Genomic DNA, 19,863 nt, shown 5'->3' on the forward strand with positions numbered 1-19,863 from the left:
GCCTTGTTTATATCTAATAAGTGCTCGTAAATAAAAACAAGTAATATTACTTTTTCGTCGGAGTCGGTCGGCAACTCGAGCGCCAAAGAGCTCTCTTACAGGGAAGGCGAAGACAAAGGGTCGGCTGATCTGACTTATTGGGACCAACCTCTTCTCACAATAGAGATAAAATGTAAAAATAAAACTTATTTCAATCTCTTATAAATTGGTTTTTATGACAAATATAATTTATCTGCTTTCCAAACTGGTTTATGTGATCGGAAAATAAATGGTATGGATTAATGCACAGTGAAGACATCTTCATAACCGTCATCATAATTTCGCACAAATTATTAGTCAATAAGTATTCTATGATAATTAACAATAAAAATAACAGCACTTTTGAGGTAATTACAAAAAGACGTGTCGTTTCGTATTACCGTGACAATTGCTTCACTATAATGAAAACTAAATATCGTATCAGGGGCGATTTTAAAATTATGAGGGACCTGGCAACAAAAGAGTGGAGGTACCGGGACACAGATGTTAAGCGTAAGTAATGTTAATAGTTACGCGACTGTGTCACTGTTTTGGTTTTTAAGTAACAATAAATTTAATTTAAAGTTACGTACGTATTATGCATTATATTGTATCACAAAATACTTGAAGGAAATAATAAGAACCAAATACCGAGACAATATGAATATAATTATTTTTTCTAATACAATTTTATAGTAATTATTGGAACGATTATTACTTTTTATACTTCCTACCTTTTGTTATACAAGGTTACACAAGGTTATTGCAGAGATAATAAAATAAAATTAAAACTCGAAATAACTTACACTTCTAAGTCTGTACTTTTATGTTTCAGTTCGAAGTTAGAATTCATAAAAATGATTGCTAGTGTTCCATGTATTAAAGTGACTCAGTTCAAATATACGAATTTCATTAAATTTTTATACTTTTATATACATAAGTTAATAATGATTTGTATTTTTTATTGCTAGGAACGATCAACCGATAAGCAGAATTCAGAATAAGTTCTGAGGAAGGTTGGCGTCAGGGAGACGGGTAGCCATAAAATCCTACCAAATCATTTCTACGTAGTTCTTACCTCAAATAAATGGGAAAAGGGCGTTGATGAGTAACGATCAATTTAATGAATCGCCGATTGCTGTCCCGTTGCTGGGCCAAATACGACCGCTTATTTTGTTAAAGAGAAACATTAAAAATGTATTAAATTTTCTGTAGTGTTTGTATCAATGAAATAGATATACTACATTGTCTCATGTACACGAGAGGAGGGGGTAGTCGTCTATTAGTTTGTCAGGGGTTAGCCACCGAGCGGATTGGACGTGCGCCTGCATCTACTGCGTGTAATAGTGAGCCAGTGAGGTAGTGTAATACATAGGTACCATATTAGGTATTTCCCAAATATCATAACGAGTTATAATTTATAAATCATTTAACAATTTGCGCCAGTTGTTATACGCCATGTGCCAAATGATATGTAATAATAATGTAAATGATATGTGTATATGTCTTGTGATTTTATCGAAATATCTCTTAGTCTCTGAAACAATTTTTCCAAATTGCACGATATTTTATACATATTTTAAATGGCCATTTAAAGCGTTACAAAGATTACTGTTTCATATCAATAAAGCAGTCAGTATTAAATATTTTATGTATGTACAAATTAATGTATCTAAAATATTATTCATACACAATTTATTCATACAATTTGATAATATTATTTTATAAGATTTGAAATCTTAATAGACAATCTCTTAATTAGAAAAAATAAAATAATAATTTATTAATAAGTAATTGTACTAAGGTTTTATGTAACAGTTTGGCATCATTTACAACTACGGTACATAGGGATTTCGATATCTGCGACCATTCTGATATAATTAACTAATAATTATGTCAGAATATTAATATATCTTATTAATTATGTAAGTGTAATAGAGTATAATGCATAAGGATATTTAGGTACATTAGAAATATAACATCAAACATGTACTAATGAGAAATCTTTATAATCCGATAGGTAGTAATCAAGATGATTGCTCCCATATATTTTTTTTTGTTATATGTGGTAAACGTGCAGTAGGCTCACTTGATGGAAAGTGACTACCACCGCCAATGGACATCTACAACACCGAAGGGCTTGCAGGTGCGTTGCCGGCTTTTTAAGAAATGAGTAAGCTCTTTTCTTGAAGGTTACCAAGTCGTATCGGTTTGAAAAACCGCTGACGAAAGCGAGTTCCACAGAGTGGTTGTGCAAGGCATAAAATGTCTTAAAAATCGTGCTGTTGTGCTTTTGTTGTGTTGTATGTGTCGCGCTGGCTTATTGTTAATACTTGAGGGACAACGTGCAAGCCCGTCCGCGAAAATACCACCCCCACTCATCACATATTTGACCACCAAGCAGCAATTATAAAGTTACACTGGCTCACTAATCACTGCGACTACCACTGCACAAGGACATAACATCTTATTTCCCAAGATTGGTGGCGCATTGGCGATGCAAGGGATGGTCAATGTGTCTTACACCTAAAATAACAATGGACGGAGGTGACCACTTACCACCAGGTGGGAAATTTTCCTACCGGTTTTCAATGAAAAAAAAAATACAGTTTTCTATACAGTATTGTCAAATATTTTAGAATAGTGTTATGAAATCCTTGACACACGGTCACAATAAATCATAGATGAAAACTATTTTTCTAATAGCAAGTGTCTGGCTTATTTAAATTCACGGTTAAATGAAAAATATGCATGAAGCAATTAGTCCGGATGTATATGATACATATGCTGTCTGACTCTACGGCCGGATGATTTATTTAGCAATTTATTCATTTAGAATTTGTCGCGGTTTCAGAGTCACCTTTTCGTTTTGCCATTGTTTATGACCTTTATGTTTTATTTTGTTTCGTGCATCACTGCACGTTACCAGCCTTATTAAAGTATGATATTTACTGGTGTAAGAGTCGAACCGTGTTGTTATATTTCAACAGCAACACCCAAATAAAATTATATAGTTAATTAATTTTGCTTTTGGAGATCTTTTCATCGATGAGCTATAAACATACGAAATTTGGTATTATTATGTTCAAAATAAGATGAAAAAAATAATAATTACAAAATCATTAAATTTTAAAGTCTACTACTGAAAGGCTGGAAATTAAATCAAGTTTTTGTATTTATTTAAAATAAGTTGAGAATTCTATCTATTAGATAGATATTCAAAGTTAGCAGATAGAAAATAATAAGCCAAGGCTCAGATCTTGTTTGATGGGATAGATCACTGAATATTTTTACTATTATTTAAGGGTTTAGTAAAGCTTTACTGACTATTGAATATTTTATCCTGTACACCGTAAAAGATATAATTATATGGAAAGTTTTAAGTCATGTATATTAATCAACGCATAGGTTGACTAATGTGGTGGATTATTATCTTAGAATCCTTTTCCTTAAAGGGGTCTTCTCTTAGCAATGGGACATTAATGAGTTCTTGCTGTGATTTGCTTTTTGTCTCTTCGTTAAGATCATAGTTAATGAGAACGATTATAAAGTAAGCGTAAAGTTTAGTCTAACCTATATTTTAAGTCTTTATCAATTAGCGTAATAGATTTATTTGGCATGATTGACTATAACGGCTTAAGCATAAATGAGAAAAATGTTTACCACAGTTTTCATCGTTTTAATAAATTTTACACTCTGGCAACAATTTAGGTGCGGGACCAACGACTTCACCTATTTTCCGAGGGACGGAAGTGTATTTACACACTGCTACTGCTAATTTCCACACTCCGTGTTGCTACCGGGTTCGTCTTGATAATTTCTCGAAAAACATGTCAAAATTTTAATTACCCGACTCGGGGTTAGCACTCGGGTTGTCGGGATCGCGCCCCCTCAGCGACATAGGCAAAATATATCAAATATACTCAATTATATTTAGATACAGAAATATCATTGATTACTCTCAGAAAAATAACTAATTATCTCACGTAAAGGATGCAATACCCACTACCTATATTTTGGTTAAAAGTCTTAAAGGTATTAGATTCAAAGAAATATTTTTGATAGTACTGTATGTACAGTACTCATAGTTAAGGTTTTTTTTTGTTAAAGAGCTTAAGTAATTTTATATGCTTATAATTTGCAAAAGTAAGCTGTTTCATGTTTCCATTTTGATATTTGCTCATAACTTAGTTCCAAAACAATCTCCGTTAGACAAAACTTTAATGAATAATTCTATGCAATGTTGCCATGTTTTTAATTAAAATAAGACAGCATAATTTTTAATTGCACTATGAAATAAATTATAACGTAATTTGAAATTCGTGGTTTTATTTCGCTTTGCTCTTCATGCGGTTTGTAACAGGTTCCGTATAAAGTAAGCGTGAAAACGATTATTTATCAAGCTTATGAAAATAAAATATTGCAACTGAAAATTTTTGAACACGAGCCGCATAATGATGCAGCTGAATATTGAAACTTAATTTTGCACTCTGCTTTTCGAATAGCGGAAATTTATTTCTTTTTTGTAATTGTAATGTATTTTGGGTATATAAATAGTATAGCTTCGCTGGTATAATTTTTCATGACGATTGATGATGATTATATATTTTTAATTTAGCAAGTAATTAAAAATATTGTATTGTTAATTATTATTGATAGATTAGTATGATAGTAATTAATAAATCACATTATAGTGGGGTTTTAAGGTGAACTATCAAATAGTTGATATTTAAACTTAAAAATTGTTTTGAAGATAAATTATACCGCCTAGTGTAGGGGTCGAATAAACCAAATCCATTTGTGTTGATCTGAGCTTTGATCCCGTAACGTGTGAAGCAAGACCAGATCAATATAACATAATTATATAAACTAGTGCTGCTTAGCAGTGACGTGTGGGTACGGCCACACAAAAAAATACGAATAAATATGAACAAGGCAGATAATTTTATTATATCGAATTTAACCTGAAAAAAGGACAATAATGCATATTGTCCCGTTGTTTTTTCAGTAGTATAAGTCCAAGACGTGCAATCGTATCTTGATAGAGTAGTATGATGCATGTAGATTATTTAATGTTGTATTATATATAAAAAATCGTCTATTTTTGTAAACATTTCTTATTGAATCGAATAAATATATACTTATATATATAATGGTAATAATGTTATCTATACAGATTATACTCATAATAAAGAAGTAATTAAATCTATTATTATAATTTTATGTTTAATATATTCTCATACAACAGGTAAATATGTCACAAATTATGGAAATTAGCTTAACTAATGGAAAAGAGACACTCATTTAATATACTATGTTATATTTATTGAGTGAGTTTGAAGTGTCAGGAGATAAAACGACATTGTTGGTATTAACATATCTGGCGCCTATCCAGGTTGCGACCACAAAAACTATAATGTAATGTTATTGTGGGTTATTATATCTTTGAATATAATTAAAGTAATCTTATAATTAAATTAAATACCTAATAACTGGGTAGAGTAGAAAGTGACACAAGAATCATGTGTTTTTATGAGTCTTATAAAATAAAGGATATTATGATATATTTTTAAATTGAATTTGCTTTTATTCACTTTGAAATAGAAAGTAATTTCAAAGTAGACGGTGAAGAACACTGTTAATTCTCGTGTATGTCCAGTGTGACCTAGTATCGGCGGACGGTTGACAGGCAATATCCGGATGATCCATTGTCTTCCTCATTGTGGATTCAGAACACCGCTACCTCAGTCCCTCTTTCCCCAACCTATATCCTGAAATGTGATAAGCGTGAAGTTGTACTTCAATAACGTGTTTCGCACATTTTAGAAGCATATATACATATTAAATTCGTACCAATAATGATATTAATTTTATGTATCAATTCTATTCCGTAAAATTAATGTATTGGAATGTAATTAGATTTTAATCGAACTTCTATGCATAATACATTCTATTTTATAATAAATTAATTATTTTTTACGACGCTTCATCGCTTACCCGTGATAAATTCAATAAATAATATTCTAGTTAAATAGATATATTTAAAGCAAAATTATTTATTATTATACCCTGTTAATACTTTTGAGAAAAAAAACGCTTGGATTTTGGTTCGGGATCCATCACAGGACTGATTGAACAATAATTATGAATAACATCATTGTAAATCTGTTTATTTGAAATGAGCAACTATGTGAGTTTCTGGCCATTTTTTGTCGTTAGAGGCTTTCCAAAATGGTAGTACTGTTTAAATATTGACGAATCAAAAACGCTTTATTGTATAGATAATTTGAATAAAATACATTTGATTCGATTTATTCTAAATTTTCTATTTACATATTTACTGTATGTAATATAAAACAAAAGTCAAAGCTTTTGAGAATATTAAATATAAATAATGATTATCCAACTAAGTTCGAAACTGCTTCTAATAGTTTCTCGTTAATCCTCTCGGGAACCCCAAAAACAGATAAAAGGTGCTGTAAATAGTAATAAACGTTCCCTGAATCGAGATTAGAGGTCACTAATGAAAAACTTTTTTAATTTTGCGCTTTTGATTTTTTTAATGCTATTGACTTTCAGTTCGACACACCGTTCGAGGTTTTAAACTTTATTTTTTTTTATTTCTTTCACTTTGATTTAGAATAGATATATTGAAATTATTTCATGTCAGAATTGTCTGTCCGTTTCTGTATCTATCAAATATTTTTTTACATTTGTTATATTTTTGTATTGAATACTAGATTCGTTTTACGTAATAATAATTTTGAATCCTTATCTTAAACGAGCTAATGCTATTGTAATGGTTCTAAACATTATAAACACTAATCGCATAAAAATAATGGTAGGTACGCTACGCCACCAGCCTTCACGCACGTGCCAACAATAATTGTAAAAAGTAACAAGTCAATCTGATGAATTGTTCATGAATGCATATGGTACTAATAAACATACATTAATTATATATTCAGGTTTTTAACACATGGTATATTCTACACAATATAATACATAGATGACTGTTATCAATATTAATTTATGTGTAACTTACACATAGTTCGTAAAGTAAGGGCCTAAATAAGCATCCGATTACGGGTCAAGTTGAAATTTAATAGCAAATGAAAAAAGCTTAACAATCCCTAGGGCACTCGATACCAAAGGGACGCTGAACGAATTTGATATTAAATCAGTTTCAAACATAAAGTAATATTGAACAGACATTATCGCAATATGAGTTAATGAAAGTAATTGAATATAAAGAATAACCTTAAAGCTAATTCAGGACATATAACAATTTTATATAGTAGTATGATGGGTAGTAAGGGTAGGGTTTATTCACGCACCTTCTATGAAAAGCGCTGCTTCTTCTGGTATAAGTTTTATGTATATTATTTTAGTATTTTTTTTTTTATTTATAGAACAGAAAAAATATCTTCTTTCTCATTTAAAGTTGATATAACCATTAAAGTACGTAAGTAGGTACACAATCTACACAGATGAAAATAAGTGGTTGACCTTATAATAAAGCGACTTAAACAATAAATTTATTATATTGTATTTGAAACTCGATATTCAACTAAAATCGATAAATTGTTATTAACTTCTAATTTTATCGATGACCGTTTGTCCCCATATTTGTTATACGACCATTGTTCTTTAAAGAAATATATTTTTTTAGTAAATTGTATACTTGTACTTAAATATAAGGATAAAAACATATTTAATGTAAAAAAAAAGTTTATAGTCAAATTACATAGATATATATATATATATATATATATAGTGTTGAATATTTCTCCATTGTATTTAGTAAAATCAATTATCTGCGTGTTTCTAGTGTTTTGTTTTGATTCTCTTTACAAAAACTGTATTTTAGCAATTATTCTTTTTAAGTCAAAATTTTCTAAATACTTGTTTCCTATTGCAAGATTACAACAGTAATTTTTATAAGATCATTGATTCAAGGACGTTTTGCGGCATTTCCAGCTGATGTTGTTTGGTTTCGTTTTTATGAGATTCGTTATGTGTGCCAACTTAAAGTTTTTTCTGACACGTACGTAATATGGAAAAACCTTGTTTTTTATTTGCTGTTTAAAATTTATAAATAAATATTGTTATGCAAATTGTTCAACTGACATACGGACTCTCAGAATTCGGAACTTAAAATATCCCAATACCAATTTCATCTAATTCGGTTCATCAGTTTAAGCGTGAAGAGGTAACAGATAGAGTATTACTTTCGCATTTGTGATACTAGTATAGATTTGTGTTCGTCATATTTTGACCTGCTTATTGTGTTGGACGAAATTCTTTCCATGAATTCACGTGTGTATTTACCAGCTGCATTCGAGTAGCGTGACAGTGCTTTACGAGCCGTTGCCAGCAGTTATTTTATTTACAATATCGCTATTTTTATTCTCATCGCGTCAAGTGGATTCAAGGCTTTACTATACGTCAATGTCGCATAGCAGTTAACAGTAGGCATTAGCACCTTATGAAAATATTATTTAATTATGCATTGAATATTAAATTATCTATGTATTACGTAGAGTTGAATACTATTGTGATTACTTCGTTTTAATTGCAGTTTGGTGCAATAAACTACATTCTCCTTAACACGAGAGCAGGTTGAAGTTCTTACATTACCATTGAATTATTTGTGTGACTTATTGAATCATACCAGTTTGTAAGGTCGATTATACTGAGACTACTAATTTCTTGCTGATTTAAAATTACTACTTAATCTTATTTTGATAACCGAATCAACTTTCAATAGATACCATACGTATATTTAATAAAACATATTTTTTTTGAACGGAAGTTAATTTTTATGGACTTGCTTCAGAAATATGTAAAATGTTATATTAGGTAATATAAGGATCAAATCACCTGAAACGAATCATTCGCTATTAAGCTATCTAACTATGTATAAACTTGCGTATTTTTAAAATCAATTACAGAAAATACAACTAATTGCTTAAACCTGTTGCAATATAATACCTATATTTAAATAATGAGTTATCATTATCGTATCATCATTATTAGTTATGTTATGTGCCCGTTCGAAATTACCAACGGGCACTTCAGATATTAATACAATTTTACTTTTAGCTTAAGGAATTTAAAATTTATTACGTTAACTTTAAAGTTTAAACAGCTGAAGAAATATTTAACTTATTTTATACGTTTTATATTTTTATTACACATATATGTATATACATACGCACACATATATATATATATATATATATATATATATATATATATACAGGGTGATTGGTGAATTATTGTCAATATTTAAGTAGAATACTCTGTATATGATTCTCATTAGAATTATTGACCAAATTGATACCTAATTTTTGACCAAATTTCCATAAATTTTCATTGATTTCACAATCAATAAATGAAGCGTGGACACATTGCCAGCGGCGCGTGCTGCGTGATGTTTTACTGTGCCGCTTGCCACCTGCAACCCCCGTCCCGTGGGCCGTGGTTAATTAGTAACGTCATTAGTAATTAGGTATCTCTTATCAAAACACAAATGCAAAGCACTTGGACATGGTTCGTGCTTATTCGCGTACGAATGATAGCTTGCCGGGTGCTACCAATTTATACCGGGAGATGTTCCTGAGATGTTCGCTGAGCCCCTACTGCCAGCGTAATCTTAAACGCTAATCAAAGACTACGAGACTTCGGACAGTTCGGAATTCCAGCACATTCCCAAGGAAACGTCTCGTGTATGTTACAGAGTATGCAAACAGAGAAGAGTTGAAATTAAAAATCACTAGTACTTTCTAAAGTGTTAAAAGTGACCCAATCATGTTAAATCGTGTGAAAGATAATATGCGTAAACCGTAAACGTGCCGAATTGTGTATTACACGAAGTAGCTCACTTTGGAACTTGTTAAGGTTAGTGTAGTTATGTAGGTAAATAGGTAGTTTAAAGATTGTCAATCGTTGTAAATAAATGTGATTCTATTTTTAAATACGCCGGAAGTACCATGATAGGTACAGTTCATATTATTTTTTGTCCCAAGTTCACATCATTTACCTAGTTCACAAATTTGTTACTTAAACTAGTGAAATATCTTGGTATTTTTGCCTGTCCTAAGCAAGGTTTAAAGTATGAAGGGGAATAGGATCACGCTTGTGCATCAAAGGTAGCCTGTTAACCCGTGTTAACTAAATGTAACCTACCACGCGATAACTAAATGTACCTACGTACCTGTTTTGTGTCGACAGCGCAACTATGGTGTCCACACAACGCGTTATTAATTACATTGCTTTTGATTAACTTTATTTAGAAGTTTATTAATATTTATGTTATATGATTGTTTTTGACATATATCATCAAATATCACGTTCTTAAATATCGATAGTATTTAAACAGTCATTCTGTATATATATTGTTATTTTGTAATAATAAAAAATTGTTCTGTTGGTATCCTAATAATTTTCGATTATTTTTTTTACATAAGATAATTATATATTTTTATGAATAAGTAACCAGAAAATATTAGAGATTTTATGGTTTTTGTACTTATACAGTTACCTTATTAAATCATTGTTAATATTGTTTGCAATTTCATTACGTAAATAAAGGAATAGACAACAACCTTGCTAAGCCGTACTGACAAATTATTTCATTCCATTCAAAGTTATTCGCCCGTGAAACAAACCAATTGTAAAACTTATAAATAGGTTTTCATTATTAGATTTTATTTATTCGATTATTTTGTATCTTATTGTTAAAAATTTAATTAACTTTCTTTGTAAAAAGATTATAATGTATACATTTTGGGATATGAATGTTCTTAAAAATAGCTTTAATGTTAAGTTTAATATTATCAAAAATAAAACAAGATTAAAATCTAAATATACAGTATTAGATACACTATTATTTTATGATTAAAATAAAAAAAAATTGTTTTGACCTAGTAAGTTAGAGTAACTACTAAGCTTTCTTTGCATTTAGAAGAATACAATTGATTATTTTCTTCTTATTTATTGTTCATATTATTTTATATCAACTAAGTCATTGTAACCAGTTTTTCGGATGAAATAAAATAAATAAATATTTTTACCAGCACAGTATTCATATTTTTATAAAAAATACTTTCCATTATAATATCAAGACTTTAAATTTTGACTTTAAAAATTATGAATTTTAGCTATCTTTGATGCTTGTACGAACAGCAAAATGTGGCTCGAAATTCAGAAGGATTTTTCCTTAAGGAAATAAAATAGAGATTGTCACTATCTAAATATAAACTAAAAGATTTGATAAATTAAAATAATGTTACTTAAAGTTACTTACTTACCTACATAGCCTAGATTTTAATCCAAAAAATGATTTAAATAGTAGTTATAGGAAGTAGTAGTAGCCGTGAATGTTATATGTAATTTAATATACTTACTTAAATAAAGATGAATGATTGAATGAATGTATATTCGTCCTAATATTAGTGCAAAGTCATTTGTAATAAAATTCATAATAAGTTGGTGTAAATAAATTTATTAGACGTGTGCAGTTTATATAATTTATTAAATATTGTTTTTGTGTATGCAAAAGCTATTGTAACTACGGGAAATTGAATAGATCATAAGATGATTGTGTTAACACTTAGTACTTTGAGGCAGTTTACGTTAAACCGTTGCCGAATGCGCAGGTTAAAAAAGAATTCGCGCGCATGCGTCAAGACAAGCGCGGGAAAATATAGTGTTTATTTTCAATGTGCCAAAATATTATAATGTTTTGTTGTTATTTTAGAATTAATAAGATATATATTTGATCGTGTATGTGGTTATGAAAATATTTAAAGATTAACAACGTTTTTTATTCATGGTGTGGATGTAAACAGGTAGTACAGTATTTCATAATATAATTACAATTTACAGTTCAAAATTTGCATAACAAATAAACTATCGTTTGAGTGCTTATTTTTTTTTTGTCTTGAGCGCGATTATTTACATATTATTGACTATTTTTTATTATCTTAATGGTTAATTAATAAACATTATATTTATAGGACATAATCAGGTTCAAAAATGCGCTTTGAATTAATGTATGAATTTTGACTAAACATTGATATTAGTTATGTCAGTTATGTGTTATGTCGATTTTTTTTCGCATTCAGCGATTATTGTAATAACATACTAATTTTTCGCGGTTTCGCTCTTGGTTTTTATACCTAACACCTGACTGCCATTCAGATTAGGTATAAAAAAAGTAGCATATTATGTCCTTCCGATCATCAAAATAGGTTCAATAGTATAGCAATAATAGCAACCGTGAACGCGTAATAGACAGACAGAGATATTTTTGTATTTATAATATTAGTATATATTTAGTGCACAAACGTGTACTTAATAATTAGTTATAATATGGTAATTACAAGTTCACGTCAATCGCTATTGTAACTTTTGCATGTTTTTTAGGAATGATAATATTAAAAAACCTGTTTATAATATTAAGATAAAAATATTGTTAATTTGAATAAAAACACCTATTATTCTTGTTCATTTCACAAGGAAGTTAGGTAGGTATAAGTTATAAAAAATATATATGGCCCAGTCGGTAGTGCACAGTCGACTTGGCACAATTCATTTCTGGTGTTCAAATATTTAAGGATATTATTTTATATGTATCTTCGTATGTCGTTATTAGTGTGTGTGTGACGTATACTTCAAGGTAAATTGATTCGACTGTTATTATCGATTGTTAACTGATAAAGTAATAAGTTGAAGGAAAACATCGTGAGGATATCTGCATCTGTTGGATAAAATTCAACTGTATTCAATTTGTGTCCTACCGACACGCATTAGAGTACGCGTTGTGGAATAAAGCTTCAAGCCTTCTCCTCAAGAGTAAAGGAGGCCATAGCCTACTTTTTTGAAGTGTAAATTTCTTTACCCGCGTTGGGCACTTTTTGGTAGGGGAAAATCTTATGGGTTCGTGTCACCGACATGCTCAGCGGCCGTCAGCTATAGCTATAGTCTTAACAACAGTATTTCCATAGCTATACATTCAGATGTATACAAACAAACAAACAGATCTTTAGCGATTAGTATTCCACAGTCACGAAAGCAGATTTCTAGTGGTAACTTTATCGTGGACTTTGAAATTAAAAAATTTATAAAATCTAATAATATATTTATATAATATAATAATTTGTTGAAGTTTAAAATATGATTAATAATATAAAATTAAAGTTTATTACCTTATATTATAAAAAATTTTTAGTTATTAAGTTTATGAATGATGACGAATAAGGCTCCGACTTCCATTACATTAAATATTTTATTTTATTTAAAAATTTAATAATTGTAAAAATAAAATATGTGCTTTGTTTTTTTTTTTGCAAAACGATTATAACTATATTTTTATATACTTCGATTTTATTAGCAGAAATTAACAAAAAAATATTGTCATGGAATTAGGGTTAAATATAAACCATTTAAGCGATTATATGCATAATTGTTGCTCGGAGTGTCAATGGATATGAAATCAATATTCGATTGGTTTTGTTAATTTTGATGTAAACATTAGAAAATGTTATGTTTGCACATCTTTCGGTAGTCCCTTTAACTGCCAATATTTATTTATTTGTAATATTTATTTGTACTTCAAATGTAAACTTAATACCATTGGGAGATCAGAATAACATGTTTTATTAATTTTATAAATTATCCAGCAAAAGATAAAAAGCGTAATAAAGCAAAAAAATCTCATATATTTAGTGAAATCTAAAATAAACTAAAAATTGCAGGCAATGTTGTTCGAGCCACGGCGAATTGTTGGGCGGGTGTTCCCCATATTGACTTGGTCGAGAAGATATGATGTAAGGACTGGAATTGGGGATTTGATCGCTGGTATAACAGTAGCCCTTACGTTAATCCCGCAGTCTATTGCTTACGCTTCTCTTGCAGGATTCGAACCACAGGTAAATAAACATTCAAACTGTTGATAACAAACATACAAATAATTTAGATAAAGCTGTCTTGCAAAGGCCTCCTAAATACGTATAGTAACTCTCTTAGTAAAAAAAACAAAGTCAAACCCGGACTAAAATGTTATGTGACGATGTTTTCTGTATGAGTTTAACATCAAATATTTTATATCAATAACTTTCACTCTTTGTTTTGCCTTGAAGTCATTTTTTCGAGGTATAAATAATTTATGTACTGTAATAAAGTACAATTGTTCCGATAAGAAATTACTTATATGGCTCCGGTTTTAATTAGAATATTTCAATTTTTATTTATCGTAGTTATCGTAGACGCTTACGTAACAACTTTGGGATTTCTATATTAAATATTTAAGAAAATCCGCTAAAGGAGCTTAGTCGAGAGCCTTACCTACCCAAGATTTACTTAAAGACGTTTTACCTAAAGACAAATTTGAAAATCGAATACACAAATAAATCTTGACGAGATTTCTTGTAAAATAAGTAATGCGTCATATTGTACACAATACATATTTCTGTTTATTTTATAAAAACAAAATTTAAAAAGAAATTTTGTAATTACTTTATGTGTTATGATCTCTTTGCAATGATTTTATCTCGAAGTATTACCATTTGTATATAATTTTAAGGGTATTTACCTAAATGGCTTAATGTCTTAACGGTTAATGGAAATAATCATGTGATGCATTTCAGTATAATTTTCGAAATATCATTTGCAATTAAAAGTTGATAAACTACATTACATCGAAGTAAAACAAAATCGTATTGTTTGTTTGTTCGACAATCAATGGAACAAATGTACTCCGTCCTACGTTTGTCGAGCAGCAACAAACCTGCTCAGAGGGATTAGGGATTTAATTGGCGGGATCACAGTAGCTTACACTGATGCCGCAAACTATTGTCTACGGATCGATAGCAAGGTAGAAACACTGATAAACATCGATGTTGCTGATTGCAAACGTTGCAGATTATTTGTTCTTCCGTATTAAATCTAGGCTACTTACGGTATATATTTAGATGTCGTTATTTTTATTTTTGAATCATTATAACTATCTAGTTTGCATTAAGACTTTAACGTAATCATGACACGAAAATTTTGTTTGTACACGTAATATATACTTCAAGTTTTAAGAGTTCCGTTTTTAAACGCTTATAAGGTTGTTTAAATCAATTGCTTAGAATCTTTAGCTTAAGTATATATTTGTAGAACATATTCAAGATTATTTCTAGTTACGATTATTTTTATAAATATAAAGTCCAAATTAGAAGGATATATAATAAGCAAAGGAACTAGCTGGGAAATAAGAAAGTTTAAACTTTTATGAAGCTGAATCAGTTAGTTTCAGTTGAGTTCGTCTAATGGATTTTTATCAAGCGTGAGAGTAAGTCTGAGTTTTGAAATACAGGAAAGTTGCTTTACTCATTTTATTTGTTGTTCCTGTTGGCTTTGCAACAGTCTTTATAAGGAAGAGCAAAGGGGTTTAGGAGAAATGCTGCCAAACAAAAACAATTGAATACACGCGTACACGACGATGTTAAGAACGCAAGAATTTGCTTTATACATATATGTATATAACCAGATCATTGATTTTATAATATATATATTTTAAAACCTGTATTTTATTTCTTGCTATACAACATTTAAGAAAAAATTTTTAAAAAAAATCATATCGAACAACTTCGTCGTGTTGAAACACTGTATCGAGATCTACATGGTGGTAGAGCTTTGTGCAAGATAAGATATCACTCACCTATCATATATTCTACCACCATCAGCAATACTTAGCACTGTTGTATCTAGTTTACCTACAAGACATAATATCTTAGTGGAAAAGGTTGGCGAGTCATCGGGGATGTAAAGAATCGTTAATATTTCTAACAACGTAAATGCGTATGATGACTATTTACCATCTGGTGTCCGATTTTCCCTTTCACCTATCAAATTGACAATTCATACTTAAACTTCAGACTTGAAGGCAGTTGCATTGAATATGTGTATTGAAAAAAAATATATAATAAGCAATTGTAATCATTTCAATATTTCTCGTGACAGATCAATATTAAAAAAAAAAGAAGTATGTATTTGTGCCAGTCTTAAATAGTGTGCCAAATAAAATACATAGTATTAATTAAAGTTTAACAAATTATTAAACAACTAATTATAACAATAAAGTAGATACTAATATAAAATAAATAGTTTCTATTATAATCATTATATATAATAATGTGATATAATTAATTATCAGACATCCTGTGACGTAACATCGTATTGGAGGCTAGGGCTACTCGCTAACATAATATAATGCAATATATAACAATGTAGTAACGAAGCTTTGTTAATATAAAATATCGGCATTTATATACAAAGTGTTGGTTATTTAATATATGAAGCGAATAAGGGGATTCCTTACGTTCTTTATTTCTAACTTCATTTAACAACTGTGTGTCAAACACAACACGAGTTATTAACATTCATGTAATATTTATTTATTAAATTATAAAGTCTAGTTTTAAAAATATGTATATAGGTCAAAATTTACATACCATTTGTATATTTGTCGAACAAAACACGTCGAGTTATATATTTTAGGTGATAATTTTAATTAAATATCCAGTTACCGACGGAAAATCTTATGTTAATAGTTACCAGTTCATTTCTATGCAAGTTTCAAATTTGCATTTCTTTCTGGTGAAAAACAGCTTTCGTTACTCTTTATTAATAGGAAAATTTTATTTTCCTTAAAGTAAACGTATTTCTTTAAAATATCTGGGATATATTTTTCGTATCTTATTTAAATTAAATTTCACAAAATAGTGTAAGAATTTATTTTGATCGACATTTTTAATGTGAAACTTCTTTTGGGTGCATTATGTGAAAAAATTAAGATTAAATTTCAGTGCAACTTTTTTATACGAATCAATTGTTACCAGTTGCTGTTTATTATTTTTATTATGAAGTATAAGTTTAAGATTTTATCTTGAAAGATACCAATATCCATGAAAAGTATTGAAAAATACTTTCTGCATGTTCAATTTTATTTTATTATCAAAACCTTTCAGTATGGTCTCTACGCGTCATTCGCTGGGGGCTTCGTCTATGCTGTAATGGGCACTTGTCCACAAATAAATATCGGACCAACTGCTTTACTCTCACTCCTTACGTTCACATACACGAATGGCACAAATTCTGACTATGCAGTATTGCTTTGTTTCATTGGTGGTATTATTCAACTTTTTGCTGGCATCGTCCAACTTGGTGAGTTCATTATTTTCTATAGATTTTTTTTATAAAATATGTAGTTGGACGGATGACCGTCCATCATCATCTCATATGAATGAGGCACCTGATGGTAAGTGGTCGCAACCGTCCATAATTTTTTTTTAAATATTCCTTGATATACAAGGAATTGATTGTAACCTTAGTTCCCAAGGTTGATAGCGCATTGGAAATACAAGAATAAATAATTTAGTTGTAGTTTAAAAGACTATCATTTTTTTTTTTATTTATACATTTTTGAATATACGATTTTTTGACGTCATTTGATTGATCTATTCATATTATTATTAAGCGACTAGCCTCTTATAGTTGTAATTCAAAATGTTTGCAAAAACACATTTTACAGTATTTTAAAATATATTGTTATAAAGAGACTTTCCAACGCTATATTGATAATCAATACCATTAACCGGTTATATTAAATTCAATATATTACACATTAATTGTATTTTGAGTACGGTTGATAATATTACTTAAAATTACAAGTAGATTATATGTAATAATATATGAAATAAAGTTTTCTTGCAAATGTCCCTTGGCTTGAAAAGGCTTTTCGTGTTAACGAGTTGGATCCGAAAGTTAAACTTCCACGTTGCTCCAGTTCAATGTTTCAGAATATACAAGTTTTGACAGGTTTTCATAAACACAAATAATACACGTGAAATCTTATATACTATGATGAAATTAACTTTGACTTTTAAAGTATTTCGTTTTAATATTAGTAGCGTGTCCAAATGACTGAATAGAAGAATATATTTTAGTGCTTGAAAAATTTTTGGGTACTATCCACTCACGAATTACTATTTATAACAAGTAGACGGACTGGGAAATAGGTTACCTTAAATTAACATCGTCCAATGACGCTGTAAAAAATATTGAAAATTTGTTTCATCACTAATGCTCACCATGTACGTATGCAACAATATTAGGTAGTATTGTTTTTATAATAAGTGGTAAAAGTGTGGCACCTACCCAAACGAATTTGCACAAAACTACTGCAAAAAATAATACTTTATATTGAAGTATTTCGGTTTGAAGTTTTAATGAGCCAGTGGAAGTAGTCTTGCGCTTACAAGGCAAATATATTTTAGACTATATGTTATTCGTGGCTTTGCTCGCGTTTAAAAATTAGTCGTTAGGTATCAGGAATTCATAAAAATCATCAAATTCGATTCAGTGGTTTGGTCGTGAAAACGTTACAGACAGGCAGGCAGACGGGACATTGATAATGTATTAGCTGTTTATACTGATGTGTGGGTGAGGGCTTGTTTCCCTTCAAAAAGTGAAATAAAAATAATTTTCTTTAATAAGTTGCGATGCGGAAAAATTCATGAATATGTGTAAATTTTAAATAAAATACAAGTTATTTTTGAGGTCCAACTTGTTAATACGAGAAATTGAATATAATGTTATAATCATTCGCATATCTTCTTCAGGTTTCCTCGTAGAGTTTGTATCATTACCGGTTGTATCTGGTTTTACATCAGCTGCTGCGATCACTATAGCGTCCTCTCAGATCAAAGGTCTCTTAGGTCTTAAATTTAACGCTGAGACTTTCATATCGACATGGCGTGGAGTGTTCTACAATATAGGAAGAACGAGGTTTGAAGATACTCTACTCGGACTGTCTTGTTGCATTGTTCTAATGGGAATGAAGGTGAGTGAAGTATTTTATTATATTTTTGTTTCAAATTGTCGTTGTTAGTTACTATTAATATATATGCCATTTAAATTTATGTATTTATTGTCAGCATATATACATCTATGTACACACACATACACCCACACATATATATAATCTATGCGAAAGCACTTGAGACTAAAGCTCATGAACTAAACCGATAACAAAATCAAAGCCCGTTTATCACCGGAACTTATTATTCAGTTCTAAATAAAAAACTATAATAGTCACAAATTTAATTACATATAAATAAATTAGTTTCATTAATTATTTTGTCTGTTTTTATTTTTATTTATAAATAAATATAGCTGCCAGTAGTTGTGATAATGCATTATGTACAATTGTAATCAGTTATTAATTGATTTGTAGGAAATAATTTATTAAAAAGTATTTTTTTTATATTATGTTATTAATAGTAATACCAAAGTAATACAAACGTTCAATTAAATTCGAAAATTACGTTTAATAAAAGAGAGTTTTAGGAGCTTAACCCAGCGATAATGCTACATAGAAAGAATCCAATTTCCATAAAAATGTTCCATTTATGTGTTTCAATTTTAAAGGAGGAAAATAAAACCAATATAACTACGTTTAATAGCCTCATGTAGTGATAGCTACTAGACTATTATACCTCTATTGGAAACATATTCGCTGGAAATAGGGCTTTGATTCTGTTATAGATAAAGTACAAACTATTTTCATAATATAAATTTAGGAGCAATTAGTATTTTAGTAATGGCGATTAAGTCTGTATACAGTCCACTATAAATTTTGTAAATCAAGAAGCCTTATTAAATTGTTTGTTAATAAAACCTCCTTTAATACTATAATATATAATAATTTCGAGTGTGAGTTATACCTAAACATTTTTTTAATATGGAAATGAACAAAAATAAACTTTATATCAAGTGATATAGAGAACATAA

At 29.5% G+C, this 19,863-nt stretch overlaps 1 protein-coding gene across 1 annotated transcript in view; it reads left to right on the top strand.

The window, feature by feature from the left end:
• Nucleotides 1-11,684: 11,684 nt before the first annotated feature.
• Nucleotides 11,685-19,863, top strand: part of LOC125065713 (sodium-independent sulfate anion transporter-like) — a 61,384-nt gene continuing 53,205 nt past the window's right edge. Inside the window, exons 1-4 of the mRNA XM_047673489.1 lie at nt 11,685-11,873; nt 13,782-13,955; nt 17,040-17,235; nt 18,693-18,913. Of these exons, the coding sequence (XP_047529445.1) occupies nt 13,785-13,955; nt 17,040-17,235; nt 18,693-18,913 (588 nt within the window). The 5' untranslated portion in view covers nt 11,685-11,873; nt 13,782-13,784. The remainder of the gene's footprint in view (nt 11,874-13,781; nt 13,956-17,039; nt 17,236-18,692; nt 18,914-19,863) is intronic.

Source organism: Vanessa atalanta, chromosome 8 (genome assembly GCF_905147765.1).
Source record: "Vanessa atalanta chromosome 8, ilVanAtal1.2, whole genome shotgun sequence".
Taxonomy (NCBI): Eukaryota; Metazoa; Arthropoda; class Insecta; order Lepidoptera; family Nymphalidae; genus Vanessa; species Vanessa atalanta.